The following is a 24,213-nucleotide window of genomic DNA, read 5'->3' on the forward strand; positions in this document are numbered from 1 at the left end:
ACTGTATCAAACGAAATGGATGACGTGTAGTACAAAATTGTGCACGATGTTCAGGGACCCGTTTTGGCTCATGAGCACTACGTCAAAAATACTGGCTAAAATTTTACAAAAACTCTGGAGAATCACATTAATATGACTGTCTCAAGAGTATACCATGACCTAAGATTAAACAGCATTTTGGACGTCCTCCAGGTTTGCATAAGGTGTTTCTAGATTTCAAAATTAGAACATGCCTAGTAAGCTATACCAAACCCTCATACTGTATGATTTTCGTTGTTTGCTCTATAACCTGTTAGTTCATATGCCTTGCCATCATGTTATATCGGCCTAAGGCCGAGACAATAAGAAGACACAGTGTCAGAATAAATTCAACCACACCTTTGTTTCATCACAAAACCGCAGAGCAACTTTCAGGTGAAGTCCACAAAGCATATTGCATATAACAAACAGTTACATGACCTATAGCGTGGTCAAGCAAGTTAATGTTTCCAACATTTTTGGACCACTAAACAACTATGGATTTAGAACCACAGAGAGTTACAGCAAGTCGCAAAGAAAACAGGAGCTGCCTCCACTATTCCAGTGTAACGGATGTGAAATGGCTAGCTAGTTAGCGGGTGCGCGCTAGTAGCATTTCAATCAGTTACGTCACTTGCTCTGAGACTTAAGTAGTGTTGCCCCTTGCTTTGCAAGGGCCGTGGCCTTTGTGGAGCGATGGGTAACGACCGTGCTTCGTGGGCAACCGTTGTTGATGTGTGCAGAGGGTCCCTGGTTTGCACCCGTGTCGGGGCGAGGAGACGGTTTAAAGTTATACTGTTACATTGATGCTGTTGACCCGGATCACTGGTTGCTGCGGAAAAGGAGGAGGTTGAAAGGGGGGTGAGTGTAACGGATGTGAAATGGCTAGCTAGTTAGCGGGTGCGCGCTAGTAGCATTTCAATCAGTTACGTCACTTGCTCTGAGACTTAAGTAATGTTGCCCCTTGCTTTGCAAGGGCCGTGGCTTTTGTGGAGCGATGGGTAGCGATGCTTCGTGGGCAACCGTTGTTGATGTGTGCAGAAGGTCCCTGGTTCGCGCCCGTGTCGGGGCGAGGGGACGACGTAAAGTTATACTGTTACACCAGCACCATTTCATCTTCAACATTTTAGCATCATCAAAACACCTATGCTTAGTCTAATACAGTGACAACTAAAAGATACCAAAAACAATTTAATCCAATCAACGTAAGCTAAATATGATGTGGTTCTGATTTCTCTCTCTTTCTCTGTGTGTGTGTGTGTGTGTGTGTGTGTGTGCGTTCCTGCAAGTAGAAAAAACATGTTGACTCACCCTACTTGTAGAAACGCCAATGCCATCCTCCTTTCTTTTATCTTGACGAAACAGCACATGCTTTTAGTTGTTGTCCTAGGCTACCTGGCTAAAATGCTTACTCGCTAGCCTAACATCCTATCATGGGCAACGATGAGTCATAGTTAACATTAGCCTACTATATCTAGCAACATATTAAACTTCCATCCTCTCAGGCCAGGGGCACAATGTATTTGTTTATGGTTGGATCAGAATCACCATTATCGTCATTGGCCTGTACAGAGATTTAAGTAAAACCACAAGTCCTAATCCCTATCGCCATTCATGGTTAATTTAGGAATGGGACGATTTTAACTAGCTAGCTAGGCACAAGAGGACAACAACACAACGAGATGCAACAATTCAAGTTTTTTCTGTCAATGACGTTTTGCTTTTGACGTGATGTGATTGGTGTGAAGCCAAATCCCATGGACACTTTTTTTGGTATGCCAGGACCATTCACAGTTGAGCTCACTCAATTTAGCTCAACGCTGACAGGCTATTATTTCATACTGTAATGACCTGACTAGATCATAAAGGAACAAGATACCCCACAAGCCAACTGTGACCTTCTCTTGTGAAGCCCAGATGTAAGAGAGAGAACAATGGCTAAACCTGGTCTTAACTTCCAATGCAATACAATACTTTTTTTTATCAAGGGAGGACAAATGCTAGCTGGCTTCCCTTGCACTCAATGCTACGGGCGGCAACAATGTCATACTCTTTTTGACCAGACAGCATCAGATAGATGGGCTTCACATAGAGAGACAGGGGGCGCTGTTTCGCTTGGTCGAACGCTTTATCCTGTGAGATACATTCAGCCTCTTGCGAATTGAAGGAACATTCTGAAACACAGAGAGACAAAATATAAACGATATATATATATTTGTTGTCAATTTTTTGGGGAAGCCTGGATTCCCTTGGCAGCCATGAATACATGCCAATGTCTACTGAACCAGTCTATTGCATCCACATTACTACTATCTGTCAGATCAACTATTGGTGGACTTTATCCCCAGGCTGCCAATGCAAATTGTGGCTGCAGGCAATGAATCTAACTGAAATGCTTGTTGTTATTGTTATATCTGTCTGCTAACGACCTCCGGATTCAGTCCAACACAACCTCAACACCAGTTGATCATAGTACTTCAACGCAATACCCCGCTGCTGCACTGTGTCTTTAAGACATTCAACTGCATGTGTAGCAAGCCTTCACTCAGCCATTTACAAGCGCGAGCACTTCAGAGAGTAGACACTGATAAAGCACCGCAATATAGATGGAATTGTAATAATGGAATACCACTGGGTACTGTTTTCTGTCTTGTTGCAGTTAACCTTCCAAACAGGTAAGGCATAATATTGGTCAACATTGTCTCTCTGCCAACTGTTGTGGGCTAGTTGTTGTTTTACAGAAGTTTATTGATCACACTTCACGAACATGATCACCTTGGTCACTACACTAAATTGCATTTTTGCCACTGTTTGGTTCATTGTAATTTTGTTAGTTTTTCATGTGGACTATAAATATGTAATTTCTATTCAGTTAAGGATTGTATTGTAGCCTAAACTACACACATTTTCAGCAGGTTATAACTTCGTATAGTCTATAATTTTGTCAACACAGGTCGTTCGGGATGTAGAGATAGCCTGCCTACCTGTTGGTTACCCTGTAACGTTACCTTGACAATTTTCAGTCAGTCACTGAAACCTAATGAGGAAATTGGATATTTGTGCGCTGAGCATCAGTTTGTGTTCCTCTCAATTATTAATCTAGCAGGCCGTGCACAGTTCGGAGACATTGGCAAAAAGTAAATAAACAGCGATTTATTTATGGAGAGATTTATAATTGACCTCATTGTGGGGTAAAGTAAAGATTTAGACATTACAATTAGGAATCGTTCTTCTTAAAATAATGAAACTTGTTGTTTTGATAAACTATATGATTTGGGAATAGGACAGGTATCCCAGTCATAATGCACAACATTAGTTCAACAGCCAAGTATTAGGCGTATATGTATATGCTCGCTAAATTGCTATTTTCCAAGAGCATCGGGTCATTGGCGTAGAAAGCGCTGCGCTGATCAGTTGCTGTTGTCAAGTCGTGTCATCTCAGGGATGACTGTAATTATGGAAATGTATACGAATTCCTTGGAAGTATGAAAATTAACACGGGCAGTGGAATTGTCGACAAATTGGTTTTGCATAGACCTACTGTCGGCCTGTGAATGTTTATAGATTTTTTGATAACCATTATACAGAGGCTTTTGTCATAATTTTTTATATCAACATTCCCACTAAAACTCAGTTTTGTACGCTTTGGAATGGTGTTTTGATGTTGGGACTTCAGGTGCCATGAAAAAAATGTTTGACATGATTTACAACATGCCTCACCTGTGAATGAGTAGTATTGAGCTGTGAGTGGTAGGCCTGTCTCCTATGCTTGTAATTGTTTACTTCGTTAAAGAATCAATCCAAACACCCACTTGAAAACACAACAGGCAAAGGCAGATACAAAATGTCAGTGATCCCGTGAAGGGATGGGGGAGTTTGTCTACAGGGTGGGTGGGGGTTGGTTTGTGGTCTGTTACAAAGAGTGGCGCGAAGTGCGTTGTCCCTGGTACGTCTTTGTCCTGGATGTACAGCCCAGGCAAGTTCTGCTTCTCGCCTGTGCAGGGGTTATTTTCACCAGTTGTATTCTGTAGGTGGAGTTTATTTTGTTCTCACTGCAGGTGATTTTCCTTTTCCACATACATTCTGCTAAATTCAATTTAGGCTGTATTCCAGTGGTGGTCAGGAAGGATTTATTTTAATTTTTATGAGTGTGCCCTTATTTCCATTACAGCATATTGGATGACCGTCATTCATATTCCACTCACCCAGCTCAATGTAACATCAATAGGTTTAGACTACTACATGATACTATAATTCAATTAGCCCTATACCCATCATGAAGTTGCTACAACCTATCCTACAAATTAAAGTTTATAACGGTTGAGAGACAAATTGGAGTAATCAAGGTAACAGATAGAGACACATTCAATACCACCTTGCACAATCTTGCCTGCATCTATCTAGCCCAGGGATGGGCAACTCCAGTCCTCGGGGGTCTGATTGGTGTCACACTTTTGCCCCAGTTCCAGCTAACACACATGAGTCCAATAATCAACTAATCATGATCTTCAGTTTAGAATACAATTAGTTTAATCATGTGTGTTTGCTAGGGATGGGGAAAATCTGTGACACCACGCCGGCCCTGGAGAACTGGAGTTTCCCATCTAGCTGATCTAGGGTGTAATCATTAGTCCAAACAATGTGCCAAATTCAGTTAGGTCCCTCCCCATTTCGTTCCGTTTAAGAATTTGTTTTTGCAACAGAATCGGGGGAATGAATACACCCCTGATCACCCGCACATAGCAGTCACATACAGCATCGTCACTTTGCTCGATGTCTAATTCCTTCTCAAATCTACGTGCTCTCTTCCTCTCACCGTTTCCCTTCGTTTGTGTACTTCAGTGCACAACACAACAGCTGTCTGTGACCAGGCGCAAAAGCCTATCCAAGACAAACCTTCAAACTCTAACTGCTAACCGCTACACAGTTTACACTGTTGTCACCATATTTACGTTATTGTCAACAAACTAGCGCTAACGCGTCAGTAAACCCACGATCCAATCCATGTGTAAAATCACGCAGTACAGTGTACGGTAAGGAGTTTAGCAGTTACACCAGCTGGTCGCGGTGGCAATAAATTAATAAAATCGAAAGCTTATCTTGGCTTGGAAGAGTTGCAGTGTTGGATAGCCTTGGCCAGCTAGCTTTCATAAATAACATTCATCTCTGTTTGAGTCAGGTTGAGTAAATCAAATCAAATGTTATTACATACAAGCCCTTAACCAACAATGCAGTTTTAAGAAAAAGAAGAGTTAAGAAAATATTTACTAAATAACCTAAAGTAAAAAAAATAATGAGTAACAATAAAATAGCAATAACGAAGCTATATACAGGTACTGGTACCGAGTCATTGTACAGATTGGTCGAAGTAATTGAGGTTATATGTACATGTAGGTAGAGGAAAAGTGACTATGCATAGATAATAAACAACGAGTAGCAGCAGCATAAAAAAAGGTGTGATGGGTCAATGCAAATAGTCCGGGTAGCCATTTGATTGGCTGTTCAGCAGTTTTATGGCTTGGGGGTAGAAGCTGTTAAGAAGCCTTTCGGGACCTAGTCTTGGCGCTCTGCTAAATTAGCGCCATTATCTAAGTAAGTGAAAGGTAAATTAAGAAGGAAATAAATCCAACTAAATCTCTCTCTCTCTGCTGCTTCTCCTTCATTTTTGAAGAAATTAATTTGTTTAAAACTGTTAAACTATTGTCTTTCCCTCCTTTTGAGTCAACTACTCACCACACTTGATGCACCACAGTGCTAGCTAGCTGTAGCTCAGTGAAGTCGTCATAATTGCTGTGTAAATTGTTAGTAAAACGTTTACTGTTGACAGGAGAACAAGAGGAGACAATAGGACGAGGTGGATAATTATATAATAAGGCCGTTTAATTACATGTAAAGATATCTTAGTAAAATCTTGCAGCAAGGCTCTTTCAGTCTGACTCCTAGTGAATCGTCCGGGAAAGAGGCAGTTTCCAGAAATGTTCAGTACTATATAGACAACAAGCAAAGTAGGTAGATCTGCGAGTCCGGCCTTCCAGTTGGTCGATCTGGGTCTTGGGTAGTCCTGATCAGGCCTGGTGTCCACGTTCCATTGGTTCCTGAGAGTTCTTTGTCCTGAGGTCCAACCATGGGTTGGGTGTGTCTGTGTGATTGTCATGGGGGAGGGGAATTGTGGGTGCCGTGTATATGTCCTATGTGTCCAGCATATGTCCAAGAGAAAGAGGGGGTGTGTATGTTGTGTCAACTTATAGGTAATGTTGAGAAGTTGTTAAAACAAGTTACCAATATCTAATACAATTTCTTACAAAATCTATGGAAGGGGGTGAGAACTACAGATTAACATGGTTAACAGGGATCCCAGGACTGTCCCAGGAAAACTCTACACATTTCCCAAAAATTAAATGACACGACCTGGGAAATTAAAACACTTTTTCCCAATGTCACACTAATGCCATTCCACAAAATACACAACCTGCGCAGCAGCAGATGAGCAAAAAAATAAAATAGCACATTATCCAAACAGGTTGTCACATGGAAGCCTTTAGCCTAGTGTATCTACTTCACACAGTCACAATCAATTCAAAGAGCAAGCATCATTGACACTGCAGGACTGCACATGCAACCCGCATGCAGATAGTAAATCCTACAGGAAACTTATACAGTATAGCCTATAAAATAGTGTGTGCCTCTTTGAGCTGTCATTGTGACTCTTCAGACAGTCACAAATTTGATAAGCCTATGTTAGGGCTGGGCTATATGGCCTAAAAATAATATCTCTATCTTTTCTAACTTGTACAGTTGAAGTCGGAAGTTTACATACACCTTAACCAAATACATTTAAATTCAGTTTTTCACAATTCCTGACATTTAATCCTAGTAAAAATTCCCTGTCTTAGGTCAGTTAGGATCACCACTTTATTTTAAGAATGAAATGTCAGAATAATAGTGGAGAGAATGATTTATTTCAGTTTTTATTTCTATCATCACATTTCCACTGGGTCAGAAGTTTACATTCACTCAATTAGTATTTGGTAGCATTGCCTTTAAATTGTTTAACTTGGGTCAAACATTTCGGGTAGCCTTCCACAAGCTTCCCACAATAAGTTGGGGGAATTTTGGCCCATTCCTCCTGACAGAGCTGGTGTAACTGAGTCAGGTTTGTAGGCCTCCTTGCTCGCACATGCTTTTTCAGTTCTGCCCACATATTTTCTATAGGATTGAGGTCAGGGCTTTGTGATGGCCACTCCAATACTTTGACTTTGTTGTCCTTAAGCCATTTTGCCGCAACTTTGGAATTATGCTTGGGGTCATTGTCCATTTGGAAGACCCATTTGCGACCAAGCTTTAACTTCCTGAATGATGTCTTGAGATGTTGCTTCAATATATCCACATAGTTTTCCTTTCTCATGAAGCCATATATTTTGTGAAGTGCACCAGTCCCTCCTGCAGCAAAGCACTCCCACAACATGATGCTGCCACCCCCGTGCTTCACGGTTGGGATGGTGTTCTTCTGCTTGCCAGCCTCCCCCCTGTACCTCCAAACATAACGATGGTCATTATGCCCAAACAGTTCTATTTTTGTTTCATCAGACCAGAGGACATTTCTCCAAAAAGTACGATCTTTGTCCACACGTGCAGTTGCAAACCGTAGTCTGGCTTTTTTATGGCGGTTTTGGAGCAGTGGCTTCTTCCTTGCTGAGAGGCCTTTCAGGTTATGTCAATATAGGACTCGTTTTACTGTGGATACCTTTACCTGTTTCCTACAGCATCTTCAATAGGTACTTTGCTGTTGTTCTGGGATTGATTTGCCCTTTTCGCACCAAAGTACATTCATCTCTAGGAGACAGAATGCGTCTCTTTACTGAGCGGTGTGATGGCTGCGTGGTCCCATAGTGTTTATACTTGCATACTATTGTTTGTACAGAGGAACGTGGTACCTTCAGGTCTTTGGAAATTGCTCCCAAGGATTAACCAGACTTGTGGAGGTCTACCATTTTTTTCTGAGGTGTTGGTTGGCTGATTTCATTTGATTTTCCCATGATGTCAAGCAAAGAGGCACTGACTTTGAAGGTAGGCCTTGAAATACATCCACAGGTACACCTCCAATTGACTCACATGATTTCAATTAGCCTATCAGAATCTTCTAAAGCCATGACATCATTTTCTGGAATTTTCCAAGCTGTTTAAAGGCACAGTCAACTTAGAGTATGTAAACGTCTGACCCACTGGAATTGTGATGCAGTGAATTATAAGTGAAATAATCTCTCTGTAAACAATTGTTGGGAAAATTACTTGTGTCATGCACACAGTAGATGTCCTAACCAACTTGCCAAAACTATAGTTTGTAACAAGAAATGTGTGGAGTGGTTGAAAAACGAGTTTTAATGACTCCAACCTAAATGTATGTAAACTTCTGACTTCAACTGAATACAGTATATTTAAAAAAAAATGTTTTCCCTATACAAGCTTTGTTGTACAGTTAAAGGTCAAATACACTGCATTCCAAACAGTGAGCAATAATCTAATGAATTCAGGGCATGCTAAATTATACCTACACTAAGTATGAGCCTTCCACAACCTTAAGACCCACAATTTTTTTTATTTAACTAGGCAAGTCAGTTAGGAACAAATTCTTATTTACAATGACGGCCTAGGAACAGTGGGTTAATTGTCTTGTTCAGGAGCAGAACAACAGATTTTCACCTTGTCAGCTCGGGGATTCAATCTAGCAACCTTTTGGTTAATTGCCCAACGCTCTAACCACGAGGCTACCTGCTGCCCTAATAACTAAATGATTTTATCAAAATAGTTTAACCTGCTTTTTTGCAATAATCACTGATATGGCTTTCAAGTCTGTCTATTAAAATGCCCTTTTTGTTAAAAATGTAACCAGAACCATGCATAATGCACATTCACTAATAATGACTAACTTCTTGTAGCAGTCATTATAGAAAATTAACACCGGTCTCATAAATAATCTCTTAAACACAAGCCCACGAGCTAGTGAGGAAGTAGCCAGGAAATCTTTATTTTTCAAGTTTAGCACCCTTGGATCTACTTGCTAGCTAACAAGATAGAACAGTTGAATTGTTATGAACACACCCTTCTGTCCATCTCCAACTGTTTGAACAGCATGCTAAACTGTCCACTTTGTTCCCTTCTGTCCATCTCCATCTGTTTGAACAGCGTGCTAAACTGTCCACTTTGTTCCCTTCTGTCCATCTCCAACTGTTTGAACAGCGTGCTAAACTGTCCACTTTGTTCCCTTCTGTCCATCTCCAACTGTTTGAACAGCATGCTAAACTGTCCACTTTGTTCCCTTCTGTCCATCTCCAACTGTTTGAACAGCGTGCTAAACTGTCCACTTTGTTCCCTTCTGTCCATCTCCAACTGTTTGAACAGCATGCTAAACTGTCCACTTTGTTCCCTTCTGTCCATCTCCAACTGTTTGAACAGCATGCTAAACTGTCCACTTTGTTCCCTTCTGTCCATCTCCAACTGTTTGAACAGCATGCTAAACTGTCCACTTTGTTCCCTTCTGTCCATCTCCAACTGTTTGAACAGCATGCTAACCTGTCCACTTTGTTCAGATGTTGAAATCAAGTGGCCTACATAATTTTTCAGAATAAGAACGAGTTGCCAATTCTTTGTATAACTATGCTTTATGCTTATTGCACATTTATAAAACACTAGACAGCTAGCATAACGGTCTTTGTCTGAAATGCTGCTGTGTTACATGGTACCACAATGCCACGCATGACAAACTGAGCAATAATTATCCAGAATCTATGTGAATTGATACTCCAATGAAATTGCAGGGCGCCAAATTCAATCAACAGAAATCTCATAATTCAGATTTCTCAAACATACAAGTATTAGACAACATTTTAAAGATAAACTTCTCGGTAATCCAACCACAGTGTCTGATTTCAAAAAGGCTTTTCTCCGAAAGCACCACATATCATTATGTTAGGTCAGCAACTAGTCACAGAAAGCATACAGCCATTTCCAACCAAAGAGAGGACTCACCAAAAAGCAGAATTAGAGTTAAAATGAATCACTAACCTTTGATATTCTTCATCAGATGACACTCCCGGGACAACATGTTACACAATACATGTATGTTTTGTTCGATCAAGTTCATATTTATATCCAAAAACCTCAGTTTACATTTGGCTTTGCCTCCAAAACATCCCGTGAATTTGCACAGAGCCACATCAATTTACAGAAATACTCATAATAAACTTTGATAAAAGATACAAGTATTATGCGCAGAATTATAGATATACTTCTCCTTAATGCAACCGCTTTGTCAGATTTCAAAAAAGCTTTACGGAAAAAGCAAATCATGCAATAATCTGAGTATGGCGCTCAGAGACCAAAACAAGCCAAACATATAGCCGCCATGTTGCGGAGTCAACAGAAGTCCGAAATAGTATTATAAATATTCACTTACCTTTGATGACCTTCATCAGAATGCACTCCCAGGAATCCCAGTTCCACAATACATTTTTGATTTGTTCGATAACATTCATAATTTATGTCCAAATACCTCCTTTTTGTTTGCGCGTTTAGCCCAGTAATCCAAATGCTCAATGCGCGATCGCTTAGTTCAGACGCAAAGTCAAAAAAGTAATATTACAGTTCGTAGAAACATGTCAAACGAAGTATAGAATCAATCTTTAGGATGTTTTTATCATAAATCTTCAATAATGTTCCAACCGGAGAATTCCTTTGTCTTCAGAAATGCAATGGAACTCAAGCTAACTATCATGTGAACGCGCATGGTCAGCTCATGGCACTCTGCCAGACCACTGACTCAATCCCCTCTCATTCCCCCTCCTTTACAGTAGAAGCATCAAACAAGGTTCTAAAGACTGTTGACATCTAGTGGAAGCCTTAGGAAGTGCAATTTGACCCCATAGACACTGTATATTTGATAGGCAAAGAGTTGAAAAACTACAAACCTCAGATTTCCCACTTCCTGGTTGGATTTTTCTCAGGTTTTCACCTGCCATATGAGTTCTGTTGTACTCACAGACATCATTCAAACAGTTTTAGAAACTTCAGAGTGTTTCCCATCCAAATCTAATCTAATAATATGCATATATTAGCAACTGGGACTGAGTAGCAGGCAGTTTACTCTGGGCACGCTTTTCATCCAAACGTGAAAATGCTGCCCCCTATCCCAAACAGGTTAACTTCTCAATGTGTTTGTGTCCATATGACCGATTCTGTTGGACCAAAACTCAAATGCAAATAGTGAGTTGAAACCTCTTGTCAGAGAGGAAGAGGTGACCTCTCATCTTTGTTGTTGTGAGTGGCTGGGGGAGGATCTTGGTGTGTGTGTGTGTGTGTGTGTGTGTGTGTGTGTGTGTGTGTGTGTGTGTGTGTGTGTGTGTGTGTGTGTGTGTGTGTGTGTGTGTGTGTGTGTGTGTGTGTGTGTGTGTATGAGTGTGAGTGTGAGTGTGAGTGTGAGTGTGTGTGTGTGTGTCTGTAATCAGAAAGGAAGAGGCAAAGCGAGAGGTTTCACTCTCACCAAAACTATCCAAAATAAGCCCACTGTTGCCTGCCTTCCCGCCTTTGGGACAATGACTCCCATTGTTGGGGCGGAGACATGAACATCTCAACATTATATACAGATCTCTGGTGTAGGGAAGGCACAGAAAGGAGCAAAGGAGACGAGACCAAAAATACATGAGAAGAAACAGGCATAAACGCTCATAAAACATTTTACTCCCCAAAAAACTTGATTCTTGCGATACAGGCAGTTGGAATTTAATGTGCAAAAACATACATTTGAATTAATCAAATGTATTTTATATATCGCCCTAGCCTATGCACAATTCACTACATAGGATCTCTGTCACAGACATGAAGCCTGTTAACAATTCAGAGAGGCATGAGGGAAAATTCTGTCTCCTGTCCTAGAGCTTATTTCCCTATCCAATCCCAATCCCACTGAAACCCAAAATCCTGACTCCTGTATTGCATGAACATTCCTAACTTATTTCTGTAATCCATAGGTTATATTATCAAAGCATGTCTCTCACCTATGCATGTTAAAATACCGCTATAAGATGTCTCGTACTTGCTGCCCATATGAGAGCTTCGGTAGAGAATGTGTGATCAACAAACAGTATAATAGTAGATATGGATATTTTTTTTAACACCGTTGGTCCCCGTTAAGATACTTTTGGCCATGTTGTGTATCAAGGTATGTGGACATCTACTCGTCGAACATCTCATTCCAAAATCATGGGCATTAATATAGAGTTGGCCTCCCCTTTGCTGCTGTAACAGCCTCCACTATTCTGGGAAGGCTTTCCACTAGATGTTGGAACATTGCTGCGGGGTCTTGGGCTCTGTGCAGGCCAGTCAAGTTCTTCCACACCAATCTCGAAAAATCATTTCTGTATGGACCTCGCTTTATGCACGGGGGCATTGTCATGCTGAAACAGGAAAGAGCCTTCCCCAAACTGTTACCACAGAATCGTCTAGAATGTCATTGTAGGCTGAAGCATTAACATTTCCCTTCACTGGAACTAAGGGGTCTAGCCCGAACCATGAAATACAGCCCCAGACCATTATTCCTCCTCCACCAAACTTTACAGTTGGCACTATGCATTCGGGCAGGTAGTGCTCTCCTGGCATCCGCCAAACCCAGATTATTCCCTCGGACTGCCAGATGGTGAAGTGTGATTCATTACTCCTGAGAACGCGTTCCCACTTCTCCAGAATCCAATGGCGGCGAGCTTTACACCACTCCAGCCGACACTTGACATTGCGCATGGTGATCTTAGGCTTGTGTGCGGCTGCTCGTCCATGAAAAACCATTTCATGAAGCTCCAGACAAACAGTTCTTGTGCTGACGTTGCTTCCCGAGGCAGTTTGGAACTCGGCAGTGAGTGTTGCAACTGAGGCACTCTGCGGCCCTGTTCTGTGAGCTTGTGTGGCCTTATACTTCGCAGCTGGGCCGTTGTTGCTCCTAGACGTTTCCACTTCATAATAGCAGCACTTACAGTTGACCAGGGCAGCTCCAGCAGGGCAGAAATTTGACGAACTGACTTGTTGGAAATGTGGCATCCTATGACTCTTCAGTACTCTATCATTAGTAAATATCAGTTTCATTTGCTCTGTAATCTTTACATAGTGGTGCAGCCAAGCCGACACAAAGGCGCAAGCGCTGGCATAGTAACCATATCTTGGTTTAAACGGTATAAATGGGCACTTATGTTTTTTGCTGTATTTCTCTGGATAAATATGAATTATTCCCGGTATTGAAACTTGGTAGATTTTCGGGGAAATATGAATCCCGAGTGAGAACAATGAGGAGGAGGATGAAAAATAGCTGTCCTCCGGCTACTCCGGGGTGCTACCCTAGAGGGTGTTGTTTAGCTACTGCAGACCATTGCAAAACTGTGTTTTAAATTAATCTGTTATTTTGTGACGTGAATATATTTAGTATAGTTTTATCTAAAAATTATAACTTTTTGAATGTTTCACTATTTTTATGAAATTCATTGAGTAATATGGTCCTCATCCTTGCTCGTCTGAGTAGCCTCCATTGCTATATTAGGTGATCTGGTTTTTACTATTTTATACAAAAAGAAAAGCATTTCAGTCGGTTTGAGAGCCAAAAGGTGCCTAGGGAATGGAACGGGAGAGAACTTGGTTGGCCTTCAAAGCAAAATCAATATGACTCTCTGCCAGTGCTGATATTGCTGCAGGTAGATTTCAAGTTGTGCTAAGAATTGTACATGGTGCATAGTTTTGCATCTTTGCCAAAGCAATAATTCACCTGACATTTTTCAGTCATGAAGTGGTGTCAATATATTGATGGGAGGGCTATGATAATGATTTGTATTACTATCAAAATGCATGCAAAACAAGCTGAGATGAGGCTCTCATCTACCCATCCTCTGTACTGACATACATTTCTAACCGCCTATTACTGTTGAAGTACCTGCTGTGCACTCTTTGCTGTTAAAGATGCGGGTAACTGCTAAAATAAAGGAAATTCTTGAGAAAAAGGGATACAAAATATATTGAAAGCAGTTGCTTCCACACCGCTGTGGTTCCTGAGTTAATTAAGCAAATAACATTCCATCATGCTTAGGGTCATGTATAAAATGTTGGCTACAATGGCTAGAAGAAGAGGTCTCAAGTCTCAAAGGAGCATAGGGGGTTTAAAGGGTATTTGTGTGTGCGTGCGTGTGTTAGAGTATGTGAGTGATTTTATCTATGTGTGTCTCAGTCACCAGATCTCAACCTAATTGAACACTTTTGGGAGATTCTGGAGCGGCCCCCCGAGACAGCGTTTTTCTACCACCATCAGCAAAACACCAAATTATGGAATATCTCGTCCAAGAATGGTGTCACATCCCTCCAATAAAGTTCCAGGCCCTTGTAGAATCTATGCCAAGGTGCTTTAAAGCTGTGCTAGCGACTCGTGGTGGCCCAACGCCCTATTAACACACTTTATGTTGGTGTTTCCTTTATTTTGTCAGTTACTTATTTACTCCGTTCTGTGAAACATACCTGTACTCTTAACGTTTTACCCATCTAAACACAAATGAGAGTGAAAGCCTCCCATGTACAGTAAAACTGAATTACCATTAGCCTATAGATACTGATCCAGGTCGTGAGGACTGTGTGTGTTATAATAAAATGTTCAGCAGTGGTGTAGTGGTGCCTGGAGAAATGGGTATACTCTAATTTTGCCCAAAATATTCCAGCGAAGGAAAGGCGCCCTGTGTGAAAAATTCTATGAGAAAGAGTGACACACTGAATGACCTAAAATTATAAATCCCATGTTGGTCTTTCACAGTCAGGCCAATTCAAGCTGTACTGTGCAAGTAGACTTATAGTAGGCCTACTATTGAAACAGATAAATGAGGCTGTCAACTGAGTCAGAAATTCACCGGTTTCAGATTTGACAGGTTTTAATGTTTTTGTTCTCAAAGTAACACTTTTTTGAACAGAAAAACAACCAAATGGAATGTTCTAAGTCCATAACAATGCTTAAACCACATCAGGAGACCACTTTTAAGGTCTGGGAAAACTCAGAGAATTTTAGATTTTTTAGTGTAGTTACCCTTTAATTCAAGTGTGCAGGCACCTAGAACTGTTGTTTGGTTTGCAGTGTTTTGGTAGCACATGAAAAGGTTTGAAAAATAAATGCACACTGGATTGATGCAAATAATGATATCATTCTACTTTGTAGCTAGTTTAACTGAGAAGGTTTTTGGGAAAGCCTTTCCATCTACCAGAAGACTGTTAGGCCTATCATTAGCTATCACTATATTTTGATGTTCCTTAATTGTTTGAAACTGGTACGTTTTACTTCATATTATGAGGCATGTCTTACCTTGCTTCAAAGTAACCTATAGCCAAAATCCCACCATAGAAATGTGGAGGCAATATATTTTTATAAAGACTTACTCATATGCATTCTCCTGCTCTAGGCTATTGGTTTTCATTCAACTTTCTTTCATTGTCTAGCAGCCCAAAGCATTATCCTAATCATATTAGCAACTCATGATAGTTGTTGCTTCTTTAAATCCCCCCTCTTTCCAATGGATACTTGCATCTCTGTCCATACAACCGCTCACATGTGTTGGGTACATTTTAGAACGGTGTTTTCCTGCAAATTGCATTTTGGAACAATCACGCGTTGGCCTACTGTCCTGTGTACATTGCTGCGCCTAAAATGTGAAGAAATAATAGTTTATCAACATGTTAAGCTAAACATTCTGATCTGTTCCATCAGCCCTATTAATTGATAAGGTGTATACCTCCACTATCACTACTTTGATATGTATCAGTGGGGATTAAGAAGTGGGTATACGCAATGCCCACTGAAAAATAAGTGGGTATACGGTGTATACCGGGATATACCCTGCACTACACCACTGATTTTCAGTGATTCTGTGTATGATATCCAGAGCACAGGAGGTTGGTGGCACCATAATTGGGGAGGGCGGGCTCGTGGTTTTGGCTGGAGCAGAATAAGTAGAATGGTATCAAATACATCAAACACATGGTTTTCATGAGTTTGATGCCATTCCATTTGCTCCGTTCCAGCCATTATTATGAGCCGTCCTCCCCTCAGCAGCCTCCACTGGTCCAGAGCCTGTTTTATCTATACTGTACTGTAATGAAGATCCCGACCATGTTACTACAGGCAGCTCCAGGCCCACCATCACCCCCAGCAACCCCTACCTGGTCATTCCACTCAATGCCCCCTTCAGTCTGCGTTGCCAGGGTGACCAGGTGATGCGGTGGCAGAGGGAGGACCGTCCAAAGCTGAGGGGCGAGGTGCGGAGTAATGGGGCGTCCGACCTGGAAATCCCCAAAGCTCAGCCTGTCCACATGGGCCGATACATCTGCCTGGAGGAGAGCAGCGGAGAGCAGAGCTCTGTCTACGTCTTTGTCAAAGGTGTGTGTTTCTGACTGAACATACATGCCCACACAGGCACACAGGGCCATGAATGTGAGATGTGTATGTGAGATGTGATATGTTTGGGTTTTTATGTGTATCTGGGTATGAGGGAGTGAGGGAGTGAGTGAGCGATCAAGCAAGCTAGAGAGAGAAAGAGAGGGGTGGGAGAAAGAATGCACATGAGAAAGGTACTTGTTTTTCTCTGATCTTGTAAAACATTTTTTGAGGCAGAACAAGTGATAAAACCTTTTCTTAGAGGGGCATTGTTTGTGTTTGAGTTTGTGCATGAAGGTTTTTACAAGTGTCTCCTGGATTGATAGGTATTTGGATCAGTTTTCAACACTACTTAGACAAGTGCCATGACTGTAGGGCAGTACATCTAGATAGAACTGCTTATTACTTGGAAAGTGCCTACTGTGTGTGTGTGTGTGTGTGTGTGTGTGTGTGTGTGTGTGTGTGTGTGTGTGTGTGTGTGTGTGTGTGTGTGTGTGTGTGTGTGTGTGTGTGTGTGTGTGTGTGTGTGTGTGTGTGTGTCAGTGATTGATTGATTATTGCCTAAAGAGCAAACTGGATCTGTATCAATGTTTGGCTAACACAATTAGCACTATCTCCTAATCTGTTCTCTCAGTATTATACACACTATCTCCTAATCTCTTCTCTCAGTATTATACACACTATCTCCTAATCTGTTCTCTCAGTATTATACATACTATCTCCTAATCTCTTCTCTCAGTATTATACATACTATCTCCTAATCTCTTCTCTCAGTATTATACACACTATCTCCTAAACTCTTCTCTCAGTATTATACACACTATCTCCTAATCTGTTCTCTCAGTATTATACATACTATCTCCTAATTTCTTCTCTTGATATTATACATACTATCTCCTCTCCTAATCTCCTCTCTCAGTAGTATGCATATTATCTCCTAATCTCCTCACTCAGTATTATACATACAGTACATACACTCTGTACATCTTTCCATATACACTGTAAAAAAAAAGTGGAACAACGCTGATTGGAAGGATTGAAATCAAATAACAAATTTGACAGATCAATGTGATTTTTGGAATTTAATTGAATGAAAGCTTCTGAATTGCTTCCAACACTTGTGGTGGGGGCAATGTAGCGGCGGCAGCCTAGCAGAAGATTTGGAGGCGTGGTTTACTGGGGGCATGGCTTTCAGGTTGTTCTTTTTGGCTACCCATGAGAGTGAATGTCATTCCAGTTTATGTGCTCTATTGTAATCGACATTCAAACTTAAACTCCTACACTGCCAGGTTTTGTACTGATACTGGCGTAACTGCATGTGATACTGAAGAGTGTTTGGTTACAATATTGTGGCTACTAAATATAAAAATATTTAGTAAAAAATATGTTTGTAAACATTATTGAACAAACATTCTAAATTTACAGGGAGTATAGTTAATTGCTTGTAACCCAATTGAAGAAATAGGTAATTCCAAATTAAAAAATGTAACAAGATTTTGGACAACATTTGATGTATTTACATGAAATATTAGTTTGTTTGTGTTATTTTGTAGGTTGAACCAAAGGGGAAGTGTTGAAAGAAAGAAATAAGTTGCAACTTGAAATATAGGTTTGATAATAATAAAAACAAACAGTTAAATAATATTAAATATTAACAGCCATTAAATTTAACAGCCATTAAATAATATATTTGGTTTCAGAAAATGTAGTATTTATCAATTGAGAAAACCTAAGTGATTTAAAAGCAAAAAGGTGATCCAAAGATAATTTTTGTACAGTCTACCTGTGGTTGTTTTCATATCACACTGTTGATTTGAAGTTGTTGTTTTGGCAGATCCTGATAATGCCTTTAGAAAGACTATGGTGTTCAGTATCCTAACTCGTGCGGGAGACAGCGCCTCCATCCCCTGCCTAGCAACTGACCCGGGCGTGGTCAACCTGAGCCTGGAGCCATGTCATGGCGGTGCCCTCCCTACTGGCCTCCACTATGTTGCCAGCCTGGAGCGGGGCATGGTTATCTTCGACACTAAGAAGGCCTTCGAGGGCTGTTATATCTGCACTGGCAGACTTGGCGGCGCCCACGTTAAATCACATCACTATGATCTGACTGTGCGCCCAGGTAAAAAAACATGATATGTGTGTTATAAGATGTGAAGTACAGTATCCAGATCTTTTATTTGATATTGAACATTTTTTATCTCAGTCCCAGACGCCGCCCCTGTGATTGAGATGCGGGAACCCAAGAGGGTGATCCTGACACGGGGCCAGACTCTTACCTTGACCTGCAGCACCACCAACGTCAACGGAGACATCAAGCTGAAGTGGGCCGCACCGCCAGGCACGGTGAGAACCCTTTGCCCTCTCTCTGAGGGGTTGGCCAGGGAAGCTGGAGGGATACCATGGACAGATCTCCAACAAATTGACTGAAAGAGAGACTGAGATTGGAATTTTATTGGAAAAGCTTAAAAGATACATGTCAAATTCGGGGATATGAAGTTATAACAAAAGCTCTCAGAATAATGTTTATAAGATTTAGAAAGGACTATAAGAGTTATGAAGGGTTAACAAGAGTCCAAAACGCTCCAAGACTGAAACTTCAGTATCTTGAGAAACCAGATGTTGAAGGGAGGTTGCAGGACTAAGTTGTGTGTATATTTACTGAGTCTCAGGCTCGTCACGGTGAGGTGTGTGTTTACACCTGTGTGTGTGTGCGTGTGTGTGTGAGAAGTTAGCCCTCCTGTCCCCCTGGCCGGAGAGGGAAGGAATGCAGCCCAGGCCAGGATTAACAGGGTTCATCTCTAGACATCTCTGGGTGTTGATTGACAGGATGCCGTGTGGGCTTCGTATCCACAGCAACCGGCGGTGGAGAACGCCTCACGCATCCTGACTGAGCCCATCAAACACGTCCGTAGCGCTAGGCTCTACATCAACTCTGTCAGGGCACGGGATTCTGGGAGATATCGATGTGAGGGTCAGAATGAGAAGGGGATCAACTCTGAGTCAATTTGGCTGGACGTCTATGGTGAGTAAGGCATTACAGTGTATGGTCAATTATGTAAAACTACCGCTGATCAATATTGAAATTCTCAATTTGAATGGGTTGCATTATGTATTTCCATGATGTGAAGCTATCGCGACACTAATTTGAAAACCTAAGTGGAAATGAAGTGGTTTTGTTTAGAATACATCAAGGACATTGTGTTGTCTGACGGGTGGATTGTTTGTCTTCCAGATAGAGGATTCATTAATCTGACTCCATCAGACAACGGTACAGTGCGTGTTCGTGCTGGTGAGAGTCTGTCCCTGCATGTGGACATGGAAGCCTACCCCAAACCACACACCTTCACCTGGAGCTTCTCAGGCCAGCAGCTCAGGAACACCTCCGACCATGTCATCACCACACAGAACCACCAACACAGGTACACACACACACACACACACACACACACACACACACACACACACACACACACACACACACACACACACACACACACACACACACACACACACACACACACACACACAGTCACACACACAGTCACACACACAGGTTTGTGCAGCTACTAACCTTGGGGGACATACAATTCAGTCCCATTCAAAATCCTATTTACCTTAACCCCTATCCCTTACCCTAACCTTAACACCAAGACGTAACCTTAACCCTAAACCTAACACTAGCTCCTAACCCTACCTCCTAACCCTAAACCTAATTCTAATCCCTAGAAATAGCATTTGACCAAAATGTCTCCAGTTGGTAAAATGTTTGTTTGTTTACTATTCTTGTAGGGACTTCTGTTCCCCACAAGTATAGTTAAACACATCCACACACACACACACACACACACACACACACACACACACACACACACACACACACACACACACACACACACACACACACACACACACACACACACACACACACACACACACACACACACACACACACACACTAGAAATGAATTAGTGCCTCAGAGCTTTTAGTGAGTGGAAGTATTGTGCAGCTAAACTATGGGAAAAGAACTGTCTTTCTGGTGGTAAATATCCATGGGGCAGCTTCTGACCAAGGCAGAGCACTGGTGGCTTATTTAAAAGAAATCAGCTTCTATAACGTGAGTTGTTATTAAAAATGTTGTTGTTGTTGATTCAATCACCAGGTACAACATTGTGCTGAGGCTGGTGCGTTTGAAAATGTCAGAGAGTGGAGTCTACACCTTTTATGCCTCCAATGGTGACGCAACAGTCAATCAGTCGTTTTCGGTCTACGTAATCAGTAAGTCGTAACATTATATTCTCTGAATGTTTTCTGTGCCCTGGAGCAACACATACATTATGTAAGGAAATGGGCAGTTAGAGACTTAATTTCTACATGCTATCAATATGATGTAATTAATCATTAACATGATGTGACATTTATGACTAGATTTTCACAGATCATTCACCATGTTAAAGCCCAACCACTTATTCCCATCCTCCCACCAACCATCAAAACAGTAAATCAGAGCATTACAGTTAATTAATGTACAGGCCCATAACTAGGGAAAATAGTTGAAGATATTAGTTTGCCAATTTACTTCTAATCAATTTTATATTGTCACATGCTTTGTAAACAACAGGGGTACACTAACAGTGAAATGCTTACTTATGGACCATTCCCAACAATGCAGAATACAATAATAAAAAATATTAATAATAATAATAGGAAGGGGGAAAAAAATGAACAAAAGGAATAAATACACAATGAGCAATGATAGCTTGGTTATATAAATGGGGTACTGGTATATAACCAAGCTACCATTGTTGATGTGCAGGGGTATGAGGAAATAGGTAGGGGTAAAGTGACTAGGCAACAGGATAGATAATAGACAGTAGCAGCAGCGTGTGTGATGAGCGTGTGTGATGAGCGTGTGTGATGAGTGTGTGTGTGTGTGTGTGTGTGTGTGTGTGTGTGTGTGTGTGTGTGTGTGTGTGTGTGTGTGTGTGTGTGTGTGTGTGTGTGTGTGTGTGTGTGTGTGTGTGTGTGTGTGTGTGTGTGTGTGTGTGTGTGTAAGTATGTGTGAATGTGAATCCCCACCTGGCATCGTCACTAACATCTCTGTGCTCCTGTCAGGTAAACCAGAGATTGTATCTCACGAGGGCCCGGTGGACGGACAGGTGCGATGTGTAGCTAAGGGATACCCCGCCCCACAGATCACCTGGTACTACTGTGAAGAGCCCTATATGAGGTGACAACACACACATACTCACAATGGCATGCTATGATTGGACTTCGTTGATAGATCAAGGGAATTTTGAAATGTAACTGTAATTACTTAATGTTACTCTGAGAAGATATTTGTTTCAACCCTCAGTAGGATGGTTTCAACATGGTCTAATTATCTTGACCTTCCAACAGTAGAAGCAGATGTGGGATTGGACAAGCATGACTTGCTGGTGGACTGAAGGGAGATTACCCTTATGTGATTAAGGATTGGGCAGAGATGATTTGAGATTGGTTTGTTGGCTTTGCACGAGAGGACTGTGTTATGATTAGGGGATTGGACAGTATGTTCTAGGAAGTTCCCTTTCAGTCAGTCAGTCAGTCAGTCAGTATAACATACTATGGGGAGTCAACGACCAATCCTATTCAGCTAAAGCAAACTGAAATCACGCCCAACGGGGTTTTCAGAGTATGAATTGGATGATCTCAGTCCTGGGCAGCCAGAAGCCCCGGCTTTGGATTCGGCGGGGAGAGTGAACCATTGGTGGTGAATGCACCTTTGGTGTTTTTCTCCCCCTCAGTGGAGTTCCTCCAGGTTTGGGGGAAGGTGTTTACCTCCTGTCCCTGCAGCAGTGACTCGTTGCTTACCCCTTTTTAAAGATTCTGCCGATGAGTGGCGAGTTACTTAGCTCCAGAGGCTAACAAGGGGTCTATTCCTAGCTCAGAGGTCCCTGAACCGGGTGTGGGCGGGGTATCAGAACACCTAGTTCCTTCCCCACATTCGGACACGCGGTTGTCAAGAGTGGTGGATATATTAATTTTTTATTATCCCAGTCCTCAGGGTGGCATTCTGCCCCTTCAGGATATAATGTATGGGAGACTGGCAGCGTGTTCTATCAAGTGGCGGGCAGGCGCAGTTTCACCATGGTTGATGAGGACAGTGGTGAGGGGTTACGGTCTGCAGTTCGCTGTGCATCCTCCTCCGTTTCGTGGCGTTATTACGCCATTGGTCCTCAAGGTCCTAGCGCCTGTCTTGAGAGAGGCGATTTCCTCTCTCCTTCAAAAGCAGGCTATTCGGGTGGTTCCCATGACAGAAGTACAGAGCGGTTAGTGCAGCCGGTACTTCTTAGTTCCCTAGAAAATTTGGAATATTGCATCCTAATCCTGGACTTACATATTTTAAACAAGCACATCAAAGTTCAAAATGCTCACACTATGCTGGCTATTGCAGTCGGTACATCCCAGCGATTGATTCACATCCATAGATCTGAAGGATGCATATTTTCATGTGCTATACATCCTCCCCACCTATCACCCCACACCTTTTCTATGGCGGTGGAGGTGGCTTTGGCACCGCTTCGGTGCCAGGGGTTGGAGTATTATCTGGACGATTGGCTGGTCATATCCGAGTCAAGTGAACAGGTGGAGCTCCACACTGCCACCCTGGTTTTGCATATTCAGTCTTTGAGATTCATAGTGAATCCCCAGAAAAGTTGTTTGACTCCGGCTCGGCGGATTCAGTTTCTGGATCTCGTAATGGAATCAATTCTGAATTGTGTTTTTGTCCCAACAAAGAAGGGTCGCATTCAGGCTCTGTCTGGCACAGTTTCAGCTGGGGCACTTGGTGCTTTTCTTGCTTGTGCCTGTGGTTATTGGGTCTGATGGCCTCTATGATAGCTGTGTGGCCTCTGGGACTTCTGTATATGCATTGGTTTCAGCACTGGGTGCATCTCGCCACTGCCATCGGTTGCTCAAGGTATTCTGTCATGCCTAAGGATGTTGACTCCTTGTAGTGGTCCGCAATTGCTGTTTCAGGGGATTCAAATGGGCCGGGTAGTGTCCCGCAGGGGTGATCACGACAGACGTATCCTTACTGGTATGGGGAGCGCTGTGTGTTGGCTACTCGGATTTGGTCAACAGTGCAAAGGCCGCTGCATATCAACTACTTAGAGCTACTGACTGTTTTGCTAGCGCTGAGGCATTTCCTTTTGATGTTGGAGGGCCAGCATGTGTTGGTAAGGTCCGACAACAGGACGGTGGTGGCGTACATCAACAGGCAGGGACGGACGCTGTCTCTCAATCTCCTAACCTGGCCCATTATCTGCTCGTATAGGGCCGTGTGCATGCCCTGTTGCACAGGGCAACATATATTCCAAGTTTTCTCAATTTGAGTGCAGATTTACTTTTAAGGGAAGGTCCGGAGTGGGGACTGCACTCCTTGGTGGTGGCACAGATTTGGGACCGGGTCTGCATGGCCGATGTAGATCTTACCCATCGCGAGTAAACACGCATTGTCGTCTGTTCTTCTCAATGAGGGATCTGGGCGCTCCTTTGGAAACAGATGCGTTGGCGTATCAGTGGCCTCAGCCTCTGCTCTATGCGTTCCTCTAGGGGACCTGATTCAGGCCACCGTGCAGAGGGTCCGTCAGGAGGGTCTGTTATTGATTCTGGTGGCTCCCTGTTGGCCCAGACAACCCTGGTTTTGATGTTCTTGCAAAAACTTTTCGAGCAGGGCCCTTCTTTTTCCACATTGAACATTTATATGCCAGCCATTTCG

General features: G+C 42.2%; 1 protein-coding gene across 2 annotated transcripts in view; it reads left to right on the plus strand.

Annotated features, from left to right (window-relative positions):
• Positions 1–2,535: 2,535 nt before the first annotated feature.
• kita (KIT proto-oncogene, receptor tyrosine kinase a) overlaps positions 2,536–24,213 on the plus strand; it is a 40,041-nt gene continuing 18,363 nt past the window's right edge. Inside the window, exons 1-8 of one of the 2 annotated variants that reach the window (XM_055923010.1) lie at positions 2,536–2,693; positions 16,202–16,456; positions 18,288–18,572; positions 18,657–18,796; positions 19,280–19,475; positions 19,686–19,872; positions 20,614–20,729; positions 21,567–21,681. In XM_055923010.1, coding sequence (XP_055778985.1) covers positions 2,639–2,693; positions 16,202–16,456; positions 18,288–18,572; positions 18,657–18,796; positions 19,280–19,475; positions 19,686–19,872; positions 20,614–20,729; positions 21,567–21,681 — 1,349 coding nt within the window. In that variant the 5' untranslated portion in view covers positions 2,536–2,638. The remainder of the gene's footprint in view (positions 2,694–16,201; positions 16,457–18,287; positions 18,573–18,656; positions 18,797–19,279; positions 19,476–19,685; positions 19,873–20,613; positions 20,730–21,566; positions 21,682–24,213) is intronic. The other variant, XM_055923011.1, reaches the window with a different exon arrangement.

Source organism: Salvelinus fontinalis, chromosome 5 (assembly GCF_029448725.1).
Source record: "Salvelinus fontinalis isolate EN_2023a chromosome 5, ASM2944872v1, whole genome shotgun sequence".
In the NCBI taxonomy this organism is placed as follows: Eukaryota; Metazoa; Chordata; class Actinopteri; order Salmoniformes; family Salmonidae; genus Salvelinus; species Salvelinus fontinalis.